At 47.5% G+C, this 26,272-nt stretch overlaps 1 protein-coding gene across 2 annotated transcripts; it reads right to left on the bottom strand.

Moving 5' to 3' along the window:
* LIPG (lipase G, endothelial type) lies at positions 1-26,272 on the bottom strand. Of its 2 annotated transcripts, XM_010356547.2 has the most exons (10): positions 25,898-26,272; positions 22,494-22,675; positions 20,362-20,541; positions 19,268-19,379; positions 13,213-13,434; positions 9,441-9,683; positions 8,617-8,737; positions 7,417-7,635; positions 4,328-4,432; positions 1-671 (listed from the first exon to the last, which is right to left on the bottom strand). In XM_010356547.2, the coding sequence occupies exons 1-10, from the start codon at positions 25,992-25,994 to the stop codon at positions 650-652; spliced, it is 1,503 nt and encodes a 500-aa protein (XP_010354849.2). In that variant the 5' UTR covers positions 25,995-26,272; the 3' UTR covers positions 1-649. The 2 variants fall into 2 exon arrangements, with proteins under 2 accessions (XP_010354849.2, XP_010354850.2); XM_010356548.2 differs by lacking the exon at positions 20,362-20,541.

The raw sequence follows: 26,272 nt of genomic DNA on the forward strand, positions 1-26,272 counted from the left end.
TCCAGCCTGGGCCACAGAGTAAGACTCCATCTCCAAATAAAAAAAATGAACAACAGAAATATAAGAAAGCCAATTATGTGTGCTTCAGAGAGCAAGCTGGGGAGCAGGACGGAATGGCTAAGATGTAACCAGTGTGGTCAGTGCAACCCATAAGAATTCCAACAGTCAGGGTCTGAACAAGATACCAGACCTGCCATTCTGACAAGAGTCAGCTCCCATTGGAAGGACTTCTCACTAAGGCTCAAGGCAGGCTGAGCAGCTGACAGCCTTCTACACAGGGCCTCTTCGGAGCCAGCATTCCTTGTCAAGCAGACTACAGGCTCGCCCAGCAACTGAGAAACCAATCCAGTGTGCACGGGAGGCCCCGGGCACCCAGCTGCTTACACATAAGTCTGGACTTGGTGGTCTAGAGGTGTGGACAGAGGTTTGGAGTTAGAGCTATTCAAGAGAGGCAGCAAGAGCTATAGCAGCGTACAGTCCCCTCCCACGAGGAATCCCGGCCATCACAGGAGACCAGTTGTTCCCGGAGCTCCAGGGTCAAGGCTGAGAAGAATCCTCCCATTGGTGGGTCCTCAGCAGTAACTCTCCTCCATGTGCTTGGATAGCAGGCAGTCTTCCAGTCTTGCTGGCAAGACTTGCCAGGGCACTCTCAGGGAAGCTCCACAGTGGGACTGAAAGAAACCATGTGAGAGTGGCATTCATTAGCTCACGCACCAGCAAACATGCAAACCTGTATTCAGGGTGTGCTCTGTCAACCTCAAGGCCAAACTTTCTGACACTCCACAGGACTATTTTACCTGTATTCCTTTCAGAATAAATGGACAAGGTCTTGAGTGCTGCCTTCTCTCCCTAACCTGAGAAGCCACAAATGCACTTTGAGAAACACCATGCTGCAGCACTCTCTGGACCCTGAGTTGAGTACATCACAGTTCTTGCATTGACATATTTAGCACAATATCCACTCACAACACACACACACACACAATCACAGACACACAAGTGTGGGGAGAACTATCAAAGCATCCTCCTTGCCTTGACCTAGAAATACAAGAGAAACACTGTATTGGCAGGAAGCGGGCAAGACTGAGAGTTGGGAGACCTGGATTCTAGTCTCAGTTACATGAACAAACCACTGAACCTCTCTGAATCTCAGGTTCCTTACCAGTGAACATGTGAACAGCATCCATGTCAGGAGGGAGGATGCTGAACATGTTACATATGATGCTATGACTTCCTAATGTTCATTTGTTACTTGGGCTCCTACTGTTTTTGAGGGAAATGGAAAGGACAGCTTGTTTTCTAAAATTAGTAGTGAGAGGGTGAGTCATAGAGTTCTCAGGTATATGAATTCCAAAGTGGGAAAGAAGAATAAATATCTTAGCCTTTATCAGAAGAACAGCCATCCTGACTTGGCACAGTGACTCATGCCTGCAAACCCAGTACTTCGGGTGGTCGAGGCAGGTAGATCACTTGAGCCCAGGAGATAGAGACCAGCCTGGGCAACATGGTGAAACCTCATCTCTACAAAAAATACAAAAATTAGCCAGGCATGGTGGCGCATTCCTGTAATCCAAGCTACTCAGGAGGCTGAGGTAGGAGGATCATCTGAGCCCAAGGAGGTCGAGGCTGCAATGAGCTGTGATCCTGCCACTGTACTCCAGCCTGGGTGACAGAGCAAGACCCTGTCTCAATAAAAAAGAATAGCCTTCCTTAGCCATCTTTTCTGGGTGTGTCCAATCTACATGGTTGTCTGGAGGATAAATGAAGTTAATATATGTGGAAACACTTTGAAATGTATACATTTAAATACATAAAGATTTACAATTGTTATAATAGTAGAAAATCATATGAGCCTACACTAGACCGAGTCCCTTAATTAGATGGCATGAGTCCTGTGATGATGGTGCTTGTGGTCATGTTGAGCTCCTAAACAGGAGACAGAGCAGCTGGGATGCAGCCCAGCCTCGGGGGTGGCAAACGGTTCATCACAGGGGCCCCAGAGCATGGGCACAGCTGCCTGATAATTGATACCCAGACAGAGGCGAGGTGATTCATCTGAGCACATGGAGCCTCGGTGCTCAAGAGCTCAGGCTTTGGAGTAGACTGACCTGCTTCTACTCCCTCTGCCAGCGCTGGGGGCCTTGGGAGAGAAACTTCATCTCCCCGAGCCCCGGTTCCTCGTCTGTACACAGGGATAACAACCCCTGCCTAGTGGGGTTGATGATAAACATCATTATGTAAGTCCCTGGGTGCAGGTTGGGCCCAAGCTAAGTGCTAGGTGTACCACAACACTATTATTATCTAGTACCCTGGTTAGAGCAAGGGGTGGGGACAGGCATGGTGTGGGGAGACAGTCCCCTTCCTCCTCAGCAGGTGTTTCAGCTTAGAAGGCATGTGGCTGGTTCCCCAGGATGAGCCCACTGCCTCACACCATGAGATGGGCCTTCCTCACATCTGAAATAATGGATTGCATCATGGCACAAGGGGATAGTGAAGCATGACAATCCCTTTGTCTCACTTAGCTCCACATACATGAGCATTTCTGTTTCTCAAAAAGGCAGAGGATTGGGGTCGGGCACAGTGACTCAAACCTGTAATGCCAGCACTTTTGGAGGTCAAGGTGGGCAGATCACTTGAGGTCAAGAGTTCGAGACCAACTTGGCCAACATGGCGAAAACCTATCTCGACTAAAAATACAAAAATTAGCTAGGCATGGTAGCAGGCACCTGTAATCCCAGGTACGGGAGGCTGAGGAAGGAGAATCGCTTGGACCCAGGAGGCAGAGGCTGTAGTAAGCCAAGATCACTCCACTTCACTCCAGCCTGGGTGATAGAGCTAGACTTTGTCTCAAACAAACAAAAAAAAGGGTGTGGGAGAATTAGGCCCACACTCACGTGAGTTCTAGAAAACCTAAGAAAGGAGAATATGCTTTGTGCTTCTCTTTGTCTCCCACCCCATTCCCAACCCTGACCTGGTGGCCAAAGGAAGCTAGGAGCCCTTAGGCACCTTCCCACAGCTCTAGTTATTACAGAGAAGATGTCAATCAAAGATGGCAGGGGCCAGGCACAGTGGCTTACGCCTGTAATCCCAGCACTCTGGGAGGCCGAGGCAGGCGGATCACTTGAGCTAAGGTATTCAAGACCAGACTGGGCAACATGGTGAAGCCCTGTTTCTGCAAAAAATGCACAAATTAGCTCGGTGAGGTGTCATGTGCCTGTGGTCCCACCTATTCAGGAGGCAAAGGTGGAAGGATCACCCAAGCCTGGGAAGGTCAAGGCTGCAGTAAGCCAGGATCATGACACTGCACTCCAGCCTGGGTAATAGAGTAAGACCCTGTCTCAAAGGAAAAAAAGAAAAAAAAAAAAAAAAGATACTTCAAAGATGGCAGGCAGGGGCACCAACCCAGGGACTTAGTTACAGAGACAATCTCATGCCAGTAGGGTCATGTGCAATGAACCCCTACAGGTTGAGGCAGGACAAAATGCAGAAGAGACATTAACATTTCCAACATCATATCTACAGTATTTCACTTGCTTCTTTATCTCCTCGCAAAAGGTCAGCTTCTTTCTTTTTTTTTTTCCTTTTTTTCTTTTTCTTTTTCTTTTTCTTTTTTTTTTTGAGACAGAGTCTCACTCTGTCACCCAGGCTGCAGTGCAGTGGTGTGATCTCAGCTCACTGCAAGCTCCGACTCCCGGGTTCATGCCATTCTCCTGCCTCAGTCTCCCAAGTAGCTGGAACTACAGGTGCCCACCACCCCACCCAGCTAATTTTTTATATCTTTAGTAGAGACAGGTTTTCACCATGTTAGCCAGGATGGTCTCGATCTCCTGATCTCATGATCCACCTGCCTTGGCCTCCCAAAGTGCTGGGATTACAGGCGTGAGCCACTGCAGCCAGCCCTTTCTTTTTGAGACAGAGCTTCATTCTTGTCACCCAGGCTGCGGTCTCAGCTCACTGCAGCCTCCACCTCTCAGGTTCAAGCGATTTTCCTGCCTCAGCCTCCCAAGTAGCTGGGATTACAGGCATGTGCCACCACACCCAGCTTCTTAGTAGTAGTAGTGGTAGTAGTAGTAGCAGTAGTAGTAGTAGTAGTAGTAGAGACCGGGTTTCACCATGTTAGCCAGGCTGTCTCAAACTCCTGACCTCAGGTGATCTGCCTGCCTCGGCCTCCCGAAGTGAGCCACCACGCCCGGCCCAGCTTCTTGAAGAGATTTTTATCTGTTTTGTTCATGCTATGTCCCTCGCACCCAGATCCATCCCCAGCACATGCTAGGAGATCATCACGTCAACATGTCCTGGGTGGAACATATGAAAACGTCCTGGTTACCTGGTTTCATTTTTCATCCTCCAGCCATCCCGACACTTGCGAAACCAGAGCTCCCGGCCTGGGGATATGCTGGTGTTCTCAGGGTCTTCTGCACAAAATGTCAGTCTAGGAAGGAAAAGAAACCATTGATGTAGCCAGAACTTTAGGGGGAATCCAGCTGTGCTTTCTGGATTCAAGGCAGATGGGTGAGGAGGCAGGGGTGAAATTTTCATGCCATGTCCTGACTCAAACGCCTTCAGAATTCCCCATCGCTACTGCAGGGACTCTAAACTGTGTCTCACGTTGAAGCTTCCATGATTCAGCCTCATGTAGCCTCAGCCAGACCTCTCCCCCCTGCTTCCCTCTGTCTATCCAAAAGGCCACCTGCCTGTCAAGGCCATAGCCTCTCAGAAGCCTCCCTGACTGCCTGAGCCCTCATTAACCTAACCCTCCCTTGGCCTTTCAACTGGTTACAAAGTATGTCCTTATATAAATATTGCTTTTGTTAGTGTTGCTACTTCTTGCAACATACAGTTAAAAAAAAAAAAAAAACACGTTTTATTTTAAAACCTTATGCCCTATGTGAAATTGCTTGCTGATTTCCGTGGTTGACTTCTCCACTAGACCGTAAACTTGAATGGAGTGATTCAAAGTACCTCTAGTCCAGTGCTCTGTAAATATCCATTGGCAAGAGCAACTGCAACTCAGCCGCAAGTCCAAATCAAAGACTCAGCAAACGGACAGCCAAGACCCACAAGAAAGAATCAGGGCCTAATAACCATTTCCCTGTAACTTATGGCTGCCCCACGCAGCCTCGGGGGTGTGTGATTAGCGTGACCACGTAATCCTTAAGTGTGTGGGGCACCTGACCCTGGAGCTGAGGCAGGACAAAAGCCCCATTCAGAACAGTTTAAGAACCTTTCCCAGGAAGCCCTAAGGACCTTAGGACCTATATGTTTAAACACATATAAAAACATGACCTATCTCACGCACAATCAGGAAATGCAAATTCAAACAACAGCAGGGGGCCCATTCACACCTAACAAAATGACAAGAACGTCCCACCAGACATGGATGAAAAGGAGGGAAAAGGGAACTCTTCATCCATAGTTAAGATGGAAAATTAGTTCCACCACTCTGGAGACAGATTCAATCATATCTGTTCAGGCTGGAGAATGCATATACTACAACCCAGCAATTCCACTGTTTGGAACACATGCTGAAAAACAGCCCTCACACACATGTGCACGAGGCAAATGCAGAGGATGTTCATCTCAGCACCATCTGTAACTACAAAGAAGCAATAACAACTTAACTTATTCAGCAGAACAATGGCAAAACTATTTGTGCAATGGTGATTTACATACAGAGTTAAACAACAATAGATTAGATCTTTAGGTTTTGGATAAATTTCACAAACAATATTAGAATGAAAAAATCAAATTGTAAAATATTATGTCCACTCATGTAAAATTCAGAAGCATCCAAAACAATTCTATACATTGTTTATGTATACAAACAGAAGCACTAAGGGGGCCGGGCGCGGTGGCTCACACCTGTAATCCCAGCACTTTGGGAGGCCAAGGCAGGCCGATCACCTGAGGTCAGGAGTTTGAAACCAGCCTGGCCAACACAGCAAAACCCCATCTTTACTAAAAATACAAAAATTAACTGGGCATGGTGGCACACAGCTGTGATCTCAGCTACTCAGAAAGCTGAGGCAGGAGAATCACTTGAATCCGGGAGGCAGAGTTTGCAGTGAGCCAAGATTGTGCCACTGTACTCCAGCCTGGACAACAGAGCAAGACTCAGTCTCAAAAGAAAAAAAAAAGTACTAATGGTATAAAAACATGATGGAAGGAAACACACTAACATTTGTTAATATTGAAATATTAGTTACATTTGGTTTGAAAGAAGAAGGGTAGAGCAGAGAAGGACACAGGGGCTTCAACTATATCTATAATGCTTTAGTTTTTAAAAATCTTATATCTAAACCCATATGGAAAACTATTTATACTTTTAAGTCTCAATGGTGATTTAATAGGTGTTTATTTTATTTGAAATATTTTATTTATAAGTGATCATCTTCCTGCTATCACACCCATGGGTATAGTTTGCACCTGCGAGGGCCAAGAGAAGTAAAAAGATACACAGTCTAGACCACCCCCAGTTCACAGGTTTCTAGACTAGAATCATTCAGCTGAGGGCTCCAAGCCTCCACTTCACTTCCCTCTGCTGCCAAGTTGTGCCACAGATGATGAATGTAAACCAGACATGGCCGGAATTATAATGGAGAAAATGCCAGAGGAGGGACAAAGAGGGGGGCAGTTGCCTCCTCCCATGCCAAGGCTGGCAGTGACCTCTCTAGAGGTCAGCTGTAGGACTTGGTTAAAGAAACTCTCCCTTCTTGACAAAGGTCTCACAGGCTTCCCTGGCTTTTGTTTAGAAAGAAGCCTGCTCAGGGAGTCAAGGCACGGTGTTAGGAGCTGATAGAAAGGTCTGGATCTTTTATGCTAGGCTTGGGGTTAAAAGAAATGGGAAACTGCCAGCTAGTGTGGCACAGAGGATTCTCTGTGACTTGCAGTTAGGACCACAGCCCCACATCCTTGACTTACAACCTCTGAAGGAGAGTTAATGATGCTCTGAAAATCAGATGCTGGGGAAAACCAGCTCCTCCCACAGATCTCATCCATGGGGGCTCCCTGGACGTGATACTCCAGTCTGCTCTGGTCAGAAGCAAGCAAAGCCTTTTGTCTGCATGGATCCCACAGTAAACAGATCAACAAGGCAGCACTCCTAAAAAGCCCGGTCCAAGAGAAGTCCCCCTCCTCCAGGCTAACATAAGGCCTGGCAAACAGGGCCAGGGCTGAATTCCTGCCTCCACTGGCCCACCCTTCTCCCCGAGGGCCTATGTTCAGGGCATGAGATGCATAACAGTTGATAGAAGGCTTGATCTGGAAGTCACTTGTCCTTGCAAAGGTGTTTGAGGTTTTACCTGCATGCTGGAGGGAAGGATTGAGGGTGGATGCAGCAAAGGAAAGGAAATGGCAGAGGCACAGCCTTCTGTTCCCCACCTACACCAGGCAGAAGAAGGAGCAGGAGGCACTTACTTCCGCTGGGTTTCCCCAGACTTCACCCGGATGCGCCTGATACTCAGCTCCCGTCCGGGGTTGCGGGGTTGAGACAGGTAGCTGCGAAGCTCCTTCCACAGGTTGTACCAAGACTGAGAGGCCCCCTCCCAGGTGAGCTGGATTTTCAAGAGGTCTCCCAAGTCCTCCTCGGTGTAGACCAGGAAGGTATTGGTGGCATTCTGCTCGATCCGCTCCACTCTACAAGTTGGAGAGAAGCTGATCTCACTCCCCTGACAGCTAGAAAACTGCCACACTGTGTGGGGTGACACAGTGGCAGTAACAACCCCACACAGACAGGAGAGAGACAGTGTGAGTCCTTCCCCCACCTCTAACCCTCTACCTCCCACCAGCAAGACCAAGATGGAAGCTGAGGTGTACTCCACATGGGCCGAACTAACCCTGCCCACAGCACTCCAGCTTCTTACCAAAACCATTCCTGGGCACCCCCTCCACCCCCCTTATGCTACTTCCTGAAAATACAGAACCAAGAAAAAACACAATAAGAAAACACAAAGAAGTCACTTCCCCACTCAAGTGCGCTGTTCCGCTCAGCCCACAGGCATCTGTCTCCCCCGAACTCCTAGCTGCTTCCTGTCTGTCCCTCTCATTTGGCTTGGCTTCGTCTGCTTGCCCCATCTGTGTGTAAGTATGCATATGCATGTACAAACCTGGTCTCCCAGCTAGACCCTGAGCCCTGAAAAGTGAGCTACTTTGATGATGTTTCATCACAATCCCAACATTACTTGGCACGACGCTTTGTCCCTGGTGGATACTCAACAAATAATACAGATTGCTATGCACCCCTCCCATAGCCACATCATTAGGAAAGGTCCAGGGATGACGTTTATGAAATTCCAGATTGCCTGAAGCCTCATCAGGCATTGCCTGGAATGAAACAGCAGTTTCTGCCCAGTTGATACAGCCGCTGATCTAGCAGCTTCTCATGATGCTGATTCATCCCAGGAACTTTCCTCCCTGAAACGCTGAGTCAGAGCTTGGTAGAGAAGGTGCAGCAGGAGAGAGGACTGCAGAGGCCAGCCAGACCACCTGGCTCCTCCCCAAGCAGTCGGACTCCACTATCCTGCATGCTGCACTTGTTCACACGCTCCCTTGTGCTCTCTCAATCTCAAACCAATCTGTTCTCTATCCCAAACCCAGCAAGGGAAACTGATGACTTACATTTCCAGTGGCAGAGTCTGGGAATCTGCATTAGTGCCATAAAGGGTAACATAAAAGGTGGGCTCAATTTCTCCCATGTTCTTGTAACTGAAGACATGGATTTTCATCTGATAATGGTAAACTGCAGAGACAGCAAAACAAAGATGCTTGTAACCCTTGCTTGTCATCACAGGACACCCCGACCCAAACTGAGTCACCCAGCACAGAGATTTTAGGGCTGGTGTTCTTTTGGTTGAGCCCAACCTGCAGCCCCCATCTGCTCTTGTTCTGTCCAATGCCATAAGAGGCCACTGCAGTCTAGAAGAAGGAGCCCTGTGCTTGGGGGTTAGATCTTTTGAGGATTTTCACTTAGCTACTTTCTAACTATGTGCCCCTGGATTAAGGACCAAGATATTAACCTCTCTGAGCCTCAACCTCCTCATAGTAAAATAATACCCACAGTACCCAGAACACCTTGTGATTTTACAGTGCATTATAAAAACGTAACATGTCATTTTGGTTCACTGTTCATCTGCCTTACGTTTCTTGTGATGATCAAATGAGAAAACAAACATGAAACAGCTTTGAAAGTTAAATGCAAGATAAAAATTCAAGATACTGATATTGTGATCATGGACTGATAGCCACATCACAAAAGGGGTCCCCACTGTTTATTTTGTAAAGATTCCCTTTCCTAGGACATGCACAGTGTAATCTGATTTGCAATGATTTGATTGAATTGTGCTGGCCACTTCTCCTGGGCTAGCGTGCCCTGCTCTGCAGCATGGTATTAAGAAGGAGGTATAAGGGCCTTCCTCAGGGATGCTTCAGGGACTGAAGGTTACCTTTGAAAGGCATGCCTGCCCGGGTTTTTAGATACATTTTGCTGTTCCTCTTGTTCCTCATTTTCTTGGCATTGTAGCCAATGCTATTACAACGGTTCTTGCGGCAGCTCAGACAGATCCCCTTCTTGAAGCGATTGGAGTCAGTGCACTGGAAGGCAAAGCTCGGCTTGTCTTGATTCACCAGAGAGTCAACAAAGAGGTGGACGGCCCGCTCATGCTCACATTTTACCACCTCTGTGATTGCTGAGGGTGGGAGAGACAGAAAGCATGCAGGATGAGCTTTTCTCGATGACTAGACACTCAAACAATAAATACTGTAATCCTCATCAGTGATAGCTGTTCATTGTCGCTGTTAGTATTTTCATGTAATTCTTTTGCTTGTTTGTTTGTTTTGAGACAGGGTCTCACTCTGTTGCCCAGGCTAGAGTGCAGTGGGATAATCATGACTCACTGCTCACAGCAGCCTCAACCTCCGAGGTTCAGGTGATCTCTCACCTCAGCCTCCCCAGTATCTGGGACTACAGGCACATGACTACCACACCTGGCTAATTTTTGTAGTTTTTGTAGATAAGGGGTTTCACCACATTGCCCAGGCTGGTCTTGAACTCCTGGGCTCAAGCAATCTTCCCACCTTCACCTCCTAAAGTGCCGGGATTACAGATGTGAGCCGCTGCACCCGGCCTGTGTAATGCTTAATTAATGTCCAGGAAGGTGCTAGGCTCCCATTAAGATGTAGAAGAATTTAAGGCCATTCCTGCTGCCTAACTGTTCACTCTATTGGTGGGAAGACAGCACGAATACACACAAAGCAATAAAGAGCAAGAAAGCCCATATAATAAGTGCTAAGTAGAGTGATGCAGACGAGCTGTGCAGCAGGAGTCACTACCTCCTAATAGGGCTATACAGCCACAGAATGCTGCAAATGGATGAGATCCTAAACATCTCATGCAGGGCTCAGCAAAATATGACTTGCAAGCTGGCTACTTCTTTTTTTTTTTTTTTTTTTTTTTTTTTTTGCTTTGTTTTGTTTTTGTTTTATAGACAGTATCTCATTATGTGGCCTGGGCTGGCCTGAAACTCCTGGGCTCAAGTGATCCTCACCTGGGCCCAAGCAGTCGTCCTGCTTCAGTCTCCCAAATAGGTGGGACTACAGGTGCACCACACCACGCCTGCTGGCTACCTGTTTTTGTAAATAAAGTTTTATTGGAATAGTTACCCTCATTTGTTTATGTATTATTGTGGCTACTTTCATGCTACATCAACGGAGCTGGAACAGAGGCAATACGGCCCGCAAAGCCTAAAACATGTACTAGCTGATGCTTTAAGAAGATGTTGACCAACTCCATTCTAGTTCAATGCCTTCAATTAAAGATTATGACCCAAAGGTCCATAGGGGTGAGGTAATCTGCTCAGGGTCATACAGACAGTTGGTTACAAAGTTAGGCATACAATTTGGATTTTCTGGTCCAAATAATTTCTGGAATCTTATGAAAAATTTGGCAAAGCCACCCCCAACCCTGCCTCAATGGCACTAGCAGCCTTAAGAGATGTTATCATCTAGCCGGGCATGGTGGCTCACACCTGTAATCGTGAGGGAGGCCGAGGTGGGTGGATCACCTGAGGACAGGAGTTCGAGACCAGCCTGGCCAAAATGGAGAAACCCCATCTCTACTAAAAATACAAAAAATTAACCGGGCATGGTGGTGGGCACCTGTAGTCCCAGCCACGTGGGAGGCTGAGGCAGAGAATCACTTGAACCTGGGAAGTGGAGGATGCAGTGAGCAGAGATCACACCATTGCACTCCAGCCTAGGCAACAAGAGCGAAACTCCATCTCAAAAAAAAAAAAAAAAAAAAAAAAAAAAAAAAAAAAAAAACAGAGAGAGAAAAGAAAAAGAAAGAAAAGCCATCATCCTATATTCTGAGGAGGGAGCAAATTCCCCTTGCATGGACCTCCAAACCCTGCAGAACTACTTGGATTAAACTAGGACAGGGAAGACTGAGCAACAGAGCAGGACATGTGGAAGGCAGAGCATCAGAGTGGAGAAAGCTGCCTGGGGTCAAGACAGGAAATGCTGTCAGCATCCAAGGCAGTAAAAGGGTAACAACCCCCCCAAAAATTGGTCAATGCCCTACACCTCAGTTTTAGCAAATTCAGTTCAGCCCAAATCTGCTGAGAATAGGCTCAAGCATTCAGAAGATAAATTTTGGAGCCAGGTGTGGTGGCTTGCACCCGTAATCTCAGGCTGAGGCAGGAGGATTGCTTGTTTCCAGCCTGGGAAACATAGTGAGGAAGAAGGAGAAGAAGAAGAAAAATGTTAAGTGAATGGAAAAAACTTAAATGAAATGCGTTTGCTTCTTTAAAATGTTACCAAAAATTAAAATAGAGTGTATCCATGCTGTGGAATATTATACAGCCTGTAAAAATAATGTTAGTAAATCTGTGTGCTCTGATATTTAAGAATGCCCATAATAGCAAGATGCAGTGGCACATGTCTGTAGTCTCAGCTATTTGGGAGGCTGAGGCAGGGGGATAGCTTGAGCCCAGGAGTTCAAGGCTGTAGTAAGCTGTGAATAGCCACTGCACTCCAACTTGGGCAACATAGCAAGATTCTGGCTGGGTACAGTGGCCCACACCTGTAATCCCAGCACTTTGGGAGGCCAAGGCAGGTGGATCACCTGAGGTCAGGAGTTCGAGACCAGCCTAGCTAACATGCTGAAACCCTGTCTCTACTAAAAATACAAAAAATTAGCCGGGCATGGTGGTAGGTGCCTGTAATCCCAGCTACTGGGGCTGAGACAGGAGAATCGCCTGAATCTGGGAGGCAGAAGTTGCAGTGAGCTGAGATCGTGCTACTGAACTCCAGCCTGGGCAAGAAGAGCAAAACTCCATCTCAAAAAAAAAAAAAAAAAAAAGTAAGATTCTGTCTTTTAAAAAAAAGAAATGAAAAAGAATAACCATAACATATTATTACAGGAAAAAAAGAAAGTTGAAAAAAATTAAAATTAAAATAAAGTTGCAGAACAATGTGATTTGGGGGAAAATATGCATGCAACTAATTTGCAAAGAAAAAAGACTAGAAGGATACACACAAAAGCATTTATACTGGCTACATCTGAAGAGTGGAAGTAGGGGTGGGAGTGGGAGTGCCCTTTTGCTTTATGCAAGTCTATAATGCTTGATTTCTTTTTCAACAAACGTGTGTATTCTTTTTTGTCATAAAAAGAAATTAATCGGCTGGGCATGGTGGCTCACGCTGTAATCTCAACACTTAGGGAGGCTGAGGCAGGTGGATCACCTGAGGTCAAGAGTTTAAAACCAGCCTGGCCAACATGGTGAAAACCCATCTCTACTAAAAATACAAAATTAGCCAGGCGTCGTGGCGTGCGCCTGTAGTCCCAGCTACTTGGGAGGCTGAGGCAGGAGAATCGCTTGAACCAGGGAGGTGGAGGTTGCGGTGAGCCGAGGACTGCACCATTGCACTCTAGACTGGGCAACAAGAGCAAAACTCCCTCTCAAAAACAAGAAAGAAAAGAAAGAAAAGAAATTAATCAATAACAACTGTGACCTTAAAGCATGGGAAAGCAGAGTAGGAACCACTGGGTCAGTTAGTCTTGGAAGACAATGAGAAACATTAAACACAGTGTTGGAGGCCTCTGGCAGGAGATGAGAATAGTGAACACGTAGTGCCTGCAGCGCTAAAGGCTCGGGCTGATTTAGAAGGAGATGGGATAAACTGAGTCAAACACAAAGCAGAAAACAGGGAACTCACTTCCATATGCAATTGATCCCAAGACATCGTTGAGTCCACAGCCTGGCTGGAAGTCACCCCCATTGGGGTAGATGTCAATGTGGCCCACAGGCATCTGAATACCAATGCTCAAGCCGAAGGAACGCGTGTAGGTGTGGAGGACATCCACAAAATCTGCATCGTCAGGAGAGAGCCTCTTGTGGATGTCAGCCCCTTCAAACATGGGCCCGGCAGGATCCAAACCTGCAGCAGAAGAAGGTCCCAAAACAGCTATGTCAGGTACACAAAGTCAGTGAGTCCTGATTACAAGTTAAGTCTGAGTGTGCAGAATGAAGAAGATGCCTTCTGAGTCCAGCTGGGAGAATCAAGACGTGGAAAGCATGGAAGAAAGTAAGAAACCCATTTCCATATGCAATTGACCCCAAGACATCATTGAGGAAATTAAATCCTATTGTTAATGGAATTTATACTTTCTTCTGAAGCCTTCATGTATCCCAACACCTCAGCCAAACCCCGTAAACTAGCTACAAGGTTCACGCTGCCACACAGCTCCAAGGAACTGCTCCTGTTAAAACTGAAGCAGTTCTAGAAAGAACTCAGACTGCCTAAAACTAAGCCATTTGTCCTATTCATCCTGCCACTGAGCACCTTTCACGTCCTTAATTTTAGCAGAATTTTTACAGAATAACTAAGCTGCCTACATCCTTCTGGAAGGAGAATCCAGTCTCCCCAAACTGAGCTATTTGTATCTGAATTTATTCTTCCCCTTCCTTTAGTTATGAGTCAGGCCCAGGGGTGGAATGGTGAGAGAGAAGAGGACACCCGACACACTGAGAATCCATACATCAGGCCTCCAGAATTCCTCTATTTTGCAGCCACAATGAGAAAACCTTTCTGCCTCCAAACGTTTTGTGTTGAGCAGGCAAGCGGCACTGTTGAGAGCACTGGTTTTCATATTTGAAACTGGGAGCTTGTTAAATTTAAATTCTACCACACAGCTACAAAACATTCTGGAAGGACACACAAGCAACTAGTTACCTGTATGCATGTGCATTGGGGGAGAGGGTGGGTAAGGGAAATGGACAGATAGTAGAGCAGTAAGACAGACTTTTCACCATCTTTTGATTTGAAAACTGCATTAACATAAAATCGTTCCAAAAAAGAACTTGCAAAGTATAAAATGCAGATTCACAAGTCCCTGAACTCCTAGAGATTCTAGTGGGTAGATATGAATTATGGCGCCTAGAAATAGGTATTCATTCCCCAGATGATCCTAAAAGTAGGCATGCTGTGGGCCAAATATTGAAAAACTTCCCTGTGTTTCACTATCATTTATAAAATAGAACCTGAATTTATACCTTAATTCATACAGTCCATGTGAGATCTTAAGAGACTGAGTTCCCATCAGTATTAGCTACTATTACCAAGCCCAAGTGATTATGGGAACCACATTTAACCCAACCAGAACGGATCTTTGCCCCACAGACACATAGGAAGGACCTGGAGAAAGTTAAGAGATGAAATGTGCCAGAAAGGAAGGGCCGCTGGAACAGTGGTTCACCACTACAAGTGGCTTTGCCCCCCAGGGGACATCTGGCAATGCCTGGAGACCTTTTTGTTGCCCCCATTCTCACGGAGAGAGTTGCTAGCATCTAGCAGGGCCAGGCCAGGAATACAGATAAACATTCTACAGTACACAAGTCAATCCACCCCCAACACACACACACACCCACACACACACACCAAAACCTTACCTGACCCCAAATGTCAATATTGCCTAGGCTGAGAAACCCTGGCCTCGAAACACCAAGGCTGGGAGGGCATGTGACCAATGAGAGTCCTGAAAGGAGGACGTGGGTAACAACCGTTTTCACAAAACCCCAGCACATTAGAACCAGGGAGCCTATCAGGAGACTTGAGATGGTAGCTTCAGGATAAACAAGAGGCAGAGCTACTGTCTGGAGTAGACGGTCAACTTGCAGAACTCATTACTCATATGAGAACTGGTAGAGGCTGAAACATTAAATAGTTTCCACAAATTTAAATAACTTTTTTTTTTTTTTTTTGAGACGGAATCTTGCTCTATCACCCAGGCTGGAGTGCAGTGGCGTGATCTCGGCTCACTGCAGCCTCCACCTCCTGGGTTCAAGCAATTCTCCTGCCTCAGCCTCCTGAGTAGCTGGGATTACAGGTATGAGCCACCACGTCTGGCCAAGTTTAGATAACTTTATGTGCGACCAAGACAGAAAGGGAGCCCAGGCTGCTTGAGGGTTCATCCCTAGCCCAAGACTCAAAAGAAAGATGGCACAAAAGCAGTGTCCTCCCACAATAACCGACGACTACCCATTTCAGAGGCCACAAGGACCACAGTACTGACACAGCAGCCTCTCCCTGCCTCTCACTGTGTCCCCTGGAGGAAAGAGAAAGAGAGAGCAACATTCTGCTTTGCAATCAATACAAGACAGAGGCTCTTTACTCGGTGTGAACAAAGGTCCCCACCAGACGGTCAGTGCCATGGAAACCAGGCTGTACTGGAGGAATGCGGGCAGCTGACAGGGTTTCACAGGCTGGCTGGCAGGCAAGGCTGGGCCTTCACCTACCCAGCCAGAGCCTGCCTGCCCTGCTCTGACTGTCCCTGACACATAGCTGTGGCCCACAGATTCAGGGGCGCAGTGGCACATTTAACTTTTTTAACTAGGGATGAATGACCAGGAGAACTGCCTCCTTAAATAAAGGGGAGATAGAGAGCCCTTGCTTCTTCCATTCAGTCATAGACTCCTCCAAAGTTGCCCTGTCCAGCAAATGGAGCACACACACATGCATGCGTGCAAAACTTCCAGGGCTGTGCATTCTGGCCTGGCAGGGCAGGGCCTGCTGTAGTTCAACAGCTACTTTTTCTTTTTAAGACAGGGTCTCACTCTGTTGCCCAGGCTGGAGTGCAGTGGCCCAAACTCAGTTCACTGCAACCTCCACCTCCTGGGGTCAGGTGATCCTCCCACCTCAGCCTCCCAAGCTAGGATCACAGGCATGCACCACCATGCCTGGCCACTTTATCTCTGTCTGCAGAAGAAAGGCGGCATGGCGCAGCAGTGAGGTGCGTGGGATCCGGAATCTGACAGCATGGGTAGGAGTCCCAGCTCTGCTACTTATAGGGCCCAGGATATTGGGCCCTTTACTCACTGAGTCCCAGTTTCCCCCTCTGTAGAATGTTCAGGGTTGCTATGTGGCTCAGAGATAGCATAAAGCAGCTGTCATACATGAGGTTTTTTTTGTTCGTTTGTTTTTTATTTTTGCTTTTTTTTTTTTTGAGATGGAGTCTCGCTCTTGTCACCCAGCCTGGAGTGCAATGGCACGATCTCGGCCCACTGCAACCTTCTCCTCCTGGGTTCAAGTGATTCTCCTGCTTCGGCCTCCTGAGTAGCTGGGATTACAGGCGCCCACCACTATACCCAGCTAATTTTTGTACTTTTAGTAGAGACGGGGTTTCATCATGTTGGCCAGGCTGGTCTTGAACTCCTGACCTCAGGTGATCCACCCAACTCAGCCTCCCAAAGTGCTGGGGTTACAGGCATGAGCCATCGCGCCCAGCCACACATGAGGTATTTAACATTAGCTAGCATCTAGCCTGCACACATGGACGCATTTCTTCAATAAATTCATCTGCTTGCTTACCTGATTATAGCAAACAAGGCACAGGTTCAATTATAAATATATGACTTCTTTCCTAGTATATCACAGGCTTCTCTCAGAAGCCTAACAAAGTAAAACTCTAGCAAACACCCATCCACACCCTCTGGTCCAAGCAAGATTGGGGTTCAGATATTCCCTTGCAAGGCCCAGGCTAAGGACTGCCTGGTGGCCTTGGCATAGTGGCATCACTGGACGCAGGACCCTATGCGAGCCTCAATCTGTCCTCTTAGCAGCTGTGATCACCTGGTCCACAGGTCCATGAGAAGTCTACCAAGGGGAGAGAAGAGGACATAGCCTCCCCCAACAGACATACACAATTGCATGTGTCAGGGATGCTGCTTGGCAACTAGACAGAGGCCAGGCCCCTGCTCTACAGAAAAAGGCCAGAGGGAAGGGGCTATGCTCAGGGCATGTGGGCATGATGCTCCATGCAAACATCCCAGAGCACTAGTTAGCATTCTGCCTGGCTCCCCTGCCATCCTCAGGAGAAAAGCCCTCACCCCAGCAGATGCCACTCAAATAGGCAGGGGGAAAGAACTGGAAAGTTTCGTCCCTAGCCCTATCTCATTTCAGATTTAGAAATAGAGAAAGGCAAGATCTGTAGTTTGTCACTGTTACTGACATCCTGGGCCTGACTCTGGTGTGTGCTGAAATTTGAACTCAGCTGCCTGGATCTGAAACATCACACCTCTCATTCAGGGGCTAGGAAGAGGCGCTCAGACAATGGAACCCGAGTGGCTTCAGGTCAACCTGCTTTGCACCAGCAAGGGGTTAATAAGCAGTCATGGGTGGTCACACAAGCATAGCCCACTTTGGGCAGCTCAAGCCCCACAGTCTTGGAAATCAAAAATAAAGCTCTCAAGCTGGGATGAATCAAATCATTGGATCAACAGGCATTTGCGTGCATGCGTGTTCGTGTATGCACGCACATAACTAGACTCAAGCCCAGGGACAGGATACAGGAGAGCCAGGAAAACTTCACAAATATTCTTTTTAAAATTCTACCATATCAGCTTGTCACTGAAATCTGAAATTCTACCTTTCCCAAATCGTTATTTAGCTAAGGACTCTCTTCTACCTGAGTTTTGTTTTGTTTTTTGAGACGGAGTCTTGCTGTGTCACCCAGGCTGGAGTGCAGTGGCACAATCTCAGCTCACTGCAACCTCCACCTCCTGGGTTCAAGCGATTCTCCTGCCTAAGCCTCCCAAGTAGCTGGGATTACAGGCACCCACCACCACACCTGGCTAATTTTTGTATTTTTAGTAGAGACAGGGTTTCACCATGTTGGCCAGGCTGGTCTCAAACTGCTGACCTCAAGTGATCTGCCCACCTTGGCCTCCCAAAGTGCTGGGATTACAGGTGTGAGCCACCACACCTGGCCTGAGTTTTGTTTTAAAATGAAAATGCTACAGGACAAGGAATTGTTCAGATCTTTCCTTCTAGGTGATCACCCTTAGAGTCTTGGGAGTAAGGGGGAAACTAGGGGTAAATATAAATAAAATGATGCTGGAAGGATGATAGAAGTTCAGGGCAACAAATTTATCATTAATTGTAGCATAGGGGAAGCTCTGTGTATATACCTGAGGGGCCCATCAATGAGAAAGAAAACCTTTGACACTTTTCACAATCATTCAATGATTTAATCCAAACTCTCATGCTAAAAGCTCACTAAGATGCAGTTTTCAACATGGAAAATTCAATTGTCTATTGACCGCCTGGGGACCAATATCAGAAAGGTTCCTTTCATTACAAAGTTGAACCACCTGTTCTAAATTGGTAGCTATCATTCATAAATATGCTACCTTAACATGGGAAAGAGGCTATTGTGAGACAAGATAGAAATCAGAGGCAGAATTCAAACTAAAACCTACTATTCATTCTTTTCCCCTGAGTCTTTGGGTGGAGACCTGAAGTGAACACCCAAAAGCTTTGGAGCCAGGACTCCATCCAGCTTCTGCTCTTGAGTTATTAGCTGTTTGCCCCTGGGCAAGTTGCCTCACCTCTCTGTATCTGTTTCCTCATCTGTTGGACCAGACCCATGGTTTTCAAACTGTGTTCCCTGGTGCTCTGAGACTCTGAGATGCTTCCAGGTAAGGGGAAAGCCCACATTGGCAAGGCTAACACAACCCGCCATATACCCACCCCACTTCACCCACAGCACCCCCCTCTCTCTCCATGTCTCGTATGTTGGGGACCTGTGTGAGTTCAATTTGAAAAAAAAAAAAAAAAAAAGAACATTTGGGAGGTTTTGAATTAGATGCATTCCAGGTTCCTTCTAGAGTTAACTCTCTGATTCACTCCACTGCCTCATTTGGGAGCATTCTGGCTCATTGTAGCTGAGGGAGCCCAGCAATCACCGGCTATTGGTGATGGAAGCAGAGCTCACCTGTGATTCGGCCCACCGTTCCTTTCACGAAGTTGCCAGCATACCCAGCCACATGAGCTCCAAGGCTGTAGCCGATCAAGTGGACATTCCCGAGAGAAAAATCATCTTTCTCCTGCAGAAAGTCACCAAAGTATGTGAGCAGAAGAGCAGGGTCCGGAGATCCAGAGTCACCAGCAATTCAACAACTCAATCACGGTGTAGGAGGAGACGCAGGGACCGTGGGCACAGAGACTCCCCAGGGCCCACTGGCTTTGCTGGTGATGCCCCATGTGTGGGTCACAGTCAGTTTAGGGGAGGCCAAAAGGACACGGTGGCACTGAAAATGCCAAGCATGGGGGCAGGGTGGAGGGTATGACTGGAGGCTGCGTATGTGGCTGTTCCCTACATGTTTCCTGTTCTTTCTGGCAGTCTCTAAGAGAGGGGAGTGTGGTGGTGAAGAGGCCAGGAACAGTGGCTCATGCCTGTAATCCCATCACTTTGGGAAGCCTAGGCGGGCAGATCATGAGGTCAGGAGATCGAGACCATCCTGGCTAACACAGTGAAATCCTGTCTCTACTAAAGATACAAAAAATTAGCCAGGCGTGGTGGCAGGCGCCTGTAGTCCCAGCTACTCGGGAGGCTGAGGCAGGAGAATCACTTGAACCCGGAAAGTGGAGGTTGCAGTGAACCGAGATTAAAAAAAGAGATATTAGGCTGCATCTTTGAAATAACCCCCTCCCCACCCTCAACACAGCCATACTTCAGAGACTAGAGCAGGCTTTGTAGGAATTTCAGATCACAAGCCTGGCCTGGTTCCTGGCCATCCCCAACCAGCCTAAGGGTATCTGTTTCTAAGTCAGGAAGGAACAACCCATAAGGCCAATTTTCAGCAAATTGAGTATCAGGAAAAATCCAGAGATCTATCAATAATTAAAAGGCTCTCAAAAAGTCCCAACTTTCAAGTATTCCAAGCAATACTTAATTCAATAAAACTTTTAATCTCAAAGATTTTTTTCCAGAAGTTCATGACAACAGATGCACGACCTGTATTTCTTAAGAAGATTAGGGTTTGAGATCCTGCTGGCAACAGGAGACTCCCTGTCATCCCCCAGTACCTGCAGCCAGTCGAGCATCCTGGCAATGCTGTGTCCCACCACCCTGGTGTTATTGACCGCATCCGTGTAAAGCTGGTGGGCCAGCGGGAGCCAGTCAACCACAACTACATTGGCATCTTTCTCTCTTGTGTGCAGGGCTGACACGAGTTTATGCAGCCAGTTTTCAAAGATACCGCTCATCTGCAGAGAAACGTGGAAGTTATTTTTTATTCTTGGTTTCAGAAATCCTAAAAAATACGAAATTCCGTTCTATATGACCCTCTCTCCAACCGACTTTTTTTTTTTTTTTTTTTTTTTGACTCGGGGTCTCACTGTTGCCCAGGCTGGAGTGCACTGACAACCATCTCAGCTCAAGAGAGCCTCAAATTCCTAAGCTGAGGCCATCTTCCTCCCACCTCAGCCTCCAGAGTAACTGGGGCTACAGGCACACGCCACCATGCCTGGGTAATTCTTAAACTTTTTGCAGCAACAGGGTCTCACTATGTTGCCCAGGCTGGTCTTGAACTCCTGGGCTCAAGCGATCCTCCCACCTAGGCCTTCCTGAGTGCTGGGATTACAGGCATGAGTCACCATGCCCAGTGCCCCCAGACAATTTTAGAACCTGCACATTGGCTGCTCAGGGACCAGACATTTGCACATGAGCAGGACCAGCACAGGCAGAATCACTATGCAGGTATTTGTCTTCCGTTGCTCTTCACATCCCCAGCATTTCCCATCAAAACTTTCCTAGCTAATGTCCTATGCTGTTGCCCCACTGTCTGTTGGGACCACTATGAGATATGTGTTAAGGGTGATACTGGCATAAGGCTGGTCTGAGTCCCTGTTACAGGCAGGGAAGTGGCCTGATCCATCCTTCAAAGGCAGTGGGGAGGGTTGTCCTGGAGAATTAGCTTCTCTCTTAGAGATGCAGGGAGATGCTGTCTCCTAGGTGAATGCAGAGTTAACAAATGACCCCTTCCCACAACCCATCTCTGCCATCCTTCCTGACCCCAGAGTAGGGAAAATCTGTCCCAGGAATCCCAAATTACAACTCAGAACATATTTTCCCACAGAAACAAAGTTATAAATGGTGACTAGGTCCAGTTGTAAACCTATCCACAAGCACATTATCAAATAAATAGATTTTCTGTGCCTAGCCTGGGAACCCAAACACCATTTACAATCTTGCTTCTATGGGAAACTGCTGTTCCAAGTTCCAAACAGATTACAAAAGAACTTTCTGGAATGCAACCCATTTGTAAGTCGCAGGCAGCTTGTATTTGCATTTTGACAGGGGGCCTTAAAAAGATTCAAACATATGATTCTGATTGTAGGTTGTGTGATGAGCACAGCTAGGCTCTTAATCATCTCTTCATTCAATTAGGTAGGCAGGCACCTGCCCTCTCCTGCCCCTGACCTCAACCGTGGATGATAGACTTAAAGACCCCAAAAACATGTAACAGATACGAATTTCTCATCATTAAGAGGAGGACTGTCCCCTTCCAATTAGCCCAGGCAGAAATCTGCTCACTTCATAGTGCCATTTCCCTACAGACTGTCATTATATGAATGAATAAATCCCTGGCTGGTCAAAAGCTTCTGAAGCTGAGCACTAAAGCCCTTTTTTGTTGAAGTTTGTCATGAGCTTTTCAATGTGAATTGCTCAGCTAGGGCACATAAAGAGCCCCAGTGCCTTTAAACGGGGCTATCTCTATGCAAACAGGAGGGCATCATGCCAAGGGCAGCCGGCAATCCAGGCCAGCTGGCTACTCATAGGTTCTCGGAGCCAGTCAAGTTGCTTTAGTCAAGCTCAGCTCTCACGGCAGGACAGCCCCCTCCAGGCAGGGTTGACCAGCGTAATTAAGTGTAATTAGAGGGGTCCTTAAGAGCCAGTGGAGCTGGGCTGCTGCTCTCAGGAGAGCCACTTTCTGAAAGCCCGTTGTATGCCAGCATTAATACCACCCTGCTGGAGTCCAGATTGCCCCTTAGTGAATGCCCGTTACATTCTTCACAGCTGTCTGAAATACAAGCAGCCCACAAGGAAAGGGGGGAAGAGGGTTTGGAATCTGGAAACACCAGAATTCTTTCTAATTGACCAAAACAAAGGGAATCAAATCTTGTATAAAGCCACAGAGCTCCCTCCCCGGGCTCACCGTCCATCCGTGAATGATGAAAAAGGTTTTCGCTGTCATGTTAAAACCGCAGTCTTTTAAGGGCTGGCTGTGACCCAGGGAGAGGTAGCATCCTTCATGCTCTGGGTCCTTGGAGGTGCGGAAGTTAAACCTCACAGAGGGTTTGACCTCAGTCTGTATAGCTTTGGGTTTGTGGAGCTCATCTGGGGAGACAGAACAGAGCATGGGTGCATCTAGGAGACTTGGGGAGTGAGAGACCTGGAGTCTGATTCTAGTTCAATCGTGAGCAAATTGCTTAAGCCATCTGGGTTTCACTTTTTACATCTGCTGAATGTTCCTTTTCACCTCCCAGAAAAACTGTGAAGATTTTATAAAAAAGGACATCTCATTTATACTTAAAGAGTATTAATTAGTCACTAGTATTAATTACCGTCACTCTGAAATAAATAGATCTCTCTCTGGCTTTTCCCTCTTCTTTCCTATCAAAAGGAGTTCTACTTCCTTCCTACTTTTAGATCACAGGTTCTCAATTCTTTTTCTGAAATGCTTGAAACCAGGTGAGTTTCAGAATTTAGGAGTTTTCAGATTCTAGAAAGGCATTACGGAGCATACACCGTATATTATATGATGCTTTCAGTGGGGCCTGGGCTATTCCCCCTGGATCAAACACCCTAAAATTTCTGCAAAGAAATATATAACCGGCCGGGCGCGGTGGCTCAAGCCTGTAATCCCAGCACTTTGGGAGGCCGAGACAGGCGGATCACGAGGTCAGGAGATCGAGACCATCCTGGCTAATACGGTGAAACCCCGTCTCTACTAAAAAATACAAAAAACTAGCCGGGCGACGAGGCGGGCGCCTGTAGTCCCAGCTACTCGGGAGGCTGAGACAGGAGAATGGCGTGAACCCGGGAGGTGGAGCTTGCAGTGAGCTGAGATCCGGCCACTGCACTCCAGCCTGGGCGGCAGAGCAAGACTCCGTCTCAAAAAAAAAAAAAAAAAGAAATATATAACCACTCACATTTGAGGGCAAACATAAAGATAACCAGTAGCCTCCTGTCAGCTCAGGCTTTTTGCTGCCAAATAAGTTCAGATCAGGTAAGGCCAGGTCTTGCTGCCAAACAAGTTACCAAATGCATTTTCCAATTTTGAGAGATTGTGGATTTTGGAATTGGAGGCAAGAGGCTGTTGACCTGCTGGAAAATAGGCTTCCCCTAGTGTTCCCATCTAGGGAACCTCAGGCATCCTCAGTGCCCTTTCTAATGATGGCATGTGCCAGGCATTCATCTGGTTTGTTAAGTAAATGACTAAAGCCATGGAGAAACTCCTAAAAACAACAAAAATCCCCCCTTCCAGCTTTACTGCTCATGCACAGTGCCACCTAGGAGACGGCCCCGCTCCCAAAGTGCAGCTCATGTCACTGATGGCCCCTGTGGCTTAACACTAGGTAGGTGCTGTCGTAATGACACTGTTTCAGAAAGTCATAAACGGACCCCACCCAGTGCTCTTTCAGCCATCCTGGGAGCATCGCTGGATAACTGGCTGGGAAGTTAGAGTATCAAACTCTCCTATCACCCAGCAGAGAAAGATGCCAAATGGTCATCTTGGAGTTAATTTATCTCAGAGTTAAGAAGCAAAAGGAAAAAGATACCAAAAGGAAAGAGATACAGCGGTGGAGAGGGTGGAGGGAAAGGAGAGGGAAAGGGGGAAGAATGCAGCAGATATAAGAGGGATATGGTTCCAGAAAATGCTGCTACATGCACATGAGCGGAAATCAGGTTAACTGTCATGAAAGTAATGAACAAAAGCCCCATCCAGCAGAAATTTGAACCACAGACATAGTGAGTTCAGCAACTCCCCACCTTCTACCCAGACAGCCACTCACGCAGAGGCCAGATGGGGAAATCTAGGAGAAAAGGAGGCTCCTGGTTTCCTGAGACAGATCTGCGGATAAACCCGCATATGGACAAAGACTCTCCCTCTTAGCGTCTGACCGCTCTGACCCCAAAGTTCTCTAGCTGCATTCCTACTACTTTTGGCCTGGGTCACTTCAGCCTCTGGGACTTTCTGATTGTTCCTCACCCAGATGTCCTCATGGCTCCTTCTCTCACCCCCTTTAGCTCTTTGCTCAATGGTCAGCTTCTCCAGAAAGGCCTTCCCTGACCACATCATAAAATCGTGCCCCCTTCCCCCACCAGCATCCCCCACCTTCCTCCTCTGCTTGATTTTTCTCCATAATACTGAGCACCACTGGTATTTTAATCAGTGCACTGTCTGTCTTCCCACCACTGAAATGTAAGTGTCACGAGGGCAGAGATTGCCATCTATTTTGTCCACTGCTCTCTCCCCTGCTCCCAGAATAGTGTCTGACACTAAGTAGGTATGCAGTAAATACTTTTTGGAATGAAGGAAATGACTCACACATACTCAGAGGCCCAGAACACAGAAGTTAAAAGGAACTTTAGCATTTTACAGGTGAGGAGCCAGAGATGAGACCTGCCCCCAGACAATGCTTCTAGTTAGCACCAGAGTTGGAAACACGTTGAGTAAAGCAAGGCTTTCCATTCATTCACAGTAACCCTCCCACACATACAAAAGTGGACACAGACCATTTGGCACAACCTCAGCAGGCTAGAAAATGAGATGATGGGGTTCAGTTTAGGGGCTCCCCAGCCCTCCACTGCTTAATCAGCTGACTTAGTTCTCACTCTGACTCTGACTCTGACTCTGACTCCCCCAGAGCTGACTGACTCTGGCTCCCCCAGGGCAAGCTGCCACTGGAAAAGGCTGCCATAGAGAACCCAAGAGGAAGAAAAGCTAAATGCCAGGAGGAGGAAAGGGAGGAAAAGTGGGAAGAGGAAGAGTCGGGGGAGCACAAGAGTGTTGAAGAGGAAAAGGCTGGCAACCTGGGGGAATAGGCCCTGCAGCTTCTAAGCACAAGTGACTCACCAGATACTCCCTGCAAGCACAAATCAAGTCAAAGCCAGCTATCCTGCCACCTGACCTTTCAAGACACCTACAACAAGATTAAAAGGCAGCTCCAGCAGACAGAGCTCTAACAACCTTCTTGCCTCTCAAACCGCCAGGTTCCAGCATGAGGACAAGGTTTCAGAGCTGCTGCCAGGCCGGTCGGCTGGCTGGACAGCACCAGCACCGTCTGAGGGAAGGAGGTGGGGGTGAGAGGGCTGGCAAAAGCCAGTGCAGCCTGCCAGCCTTTGCCTTTTGCATGACTTGCCGGGGATACTCCCATCAGACACGCAGAGAGACAAGTGGACTCCAAGGTAGATTGGAGGAGAAAATGGGCAGCGCAGTGGGAAAGGAAGAATTTCATAGGAACAAGGAGGGATTGAAGAATCAGCAAGACAGAGGGGACCCAGCACAGAGAAGTGGCTGGGGGGGGGGGGGGAATAAAAATAAATGCACGTTACCTTCCAGCAGTCCCTCTGGACCAAAAGGTGTGGGGCTCCCAGCAGCAAAGCAACAGCAAAGGCTCCAGAAACAGAGCAGAGGAAAGGAGTTGCTCATCCTGCCCCGCCACACCCCCTCCCCAGAAACAGGAGTTTTAAAAACAAAAACCACCTATCGGTGTTTCCAGCAATCCAGGACGGTAAGATCCTTCTCTTGGCCAGGGGCTGGGGGGTGGACGCGGAGAAGGTGGAAAATGAAAACTTGGCGGCACGGAGCCGCGGGCGGTGGCAGGGAGCGAATGTGAACCGCCTGCACCAGAACCAGATCTGCCCTCGTCCTGAGCCGCCGGGAAGCAAGGGCTCGCTGCTGTCACGCTCCTATAGAGGTAGTTTTTT

Source organism: Rhinopithecus roxellana, chromosome 21 (assembly GCF_007565055.1).
Source record: "Rhinopithecus roxellana isolate Shanxi Qingling chromosome 21, ASM756505v1, whole genome shotgun sequence".
NCBI classification, from domain to species: Eukaryota; Metazoa; Chordata; class Mammalia; order Primates; family Cercopithecidae; genus Rhinopithecus; species Rhinopithecus roxellana.

Coding starts and splice junctions, on each gene's coding strand:
- LIPG (XM_010356547.2), bottom strand. CDS start 25,994: ATGAGCAACTCCTTTCCTCTGCTCTGTTTCTGGAGCCTTTGCTGTTGC. Junction 19,380..20,361: donor GGATGCTCGACTGGCTGCAG/GTACTGGGGGAT, acceptor GACTTTCTGCAG/GAGAAAGATGATTTTTCTCT. Junction 13,435..19,267: donor AACGGTGGGCCGAATCACAG/GTGAGCTCTGCT, acceptor CTTCTGCTGCAG/GTTTGGATCCTGCCGGGCCC.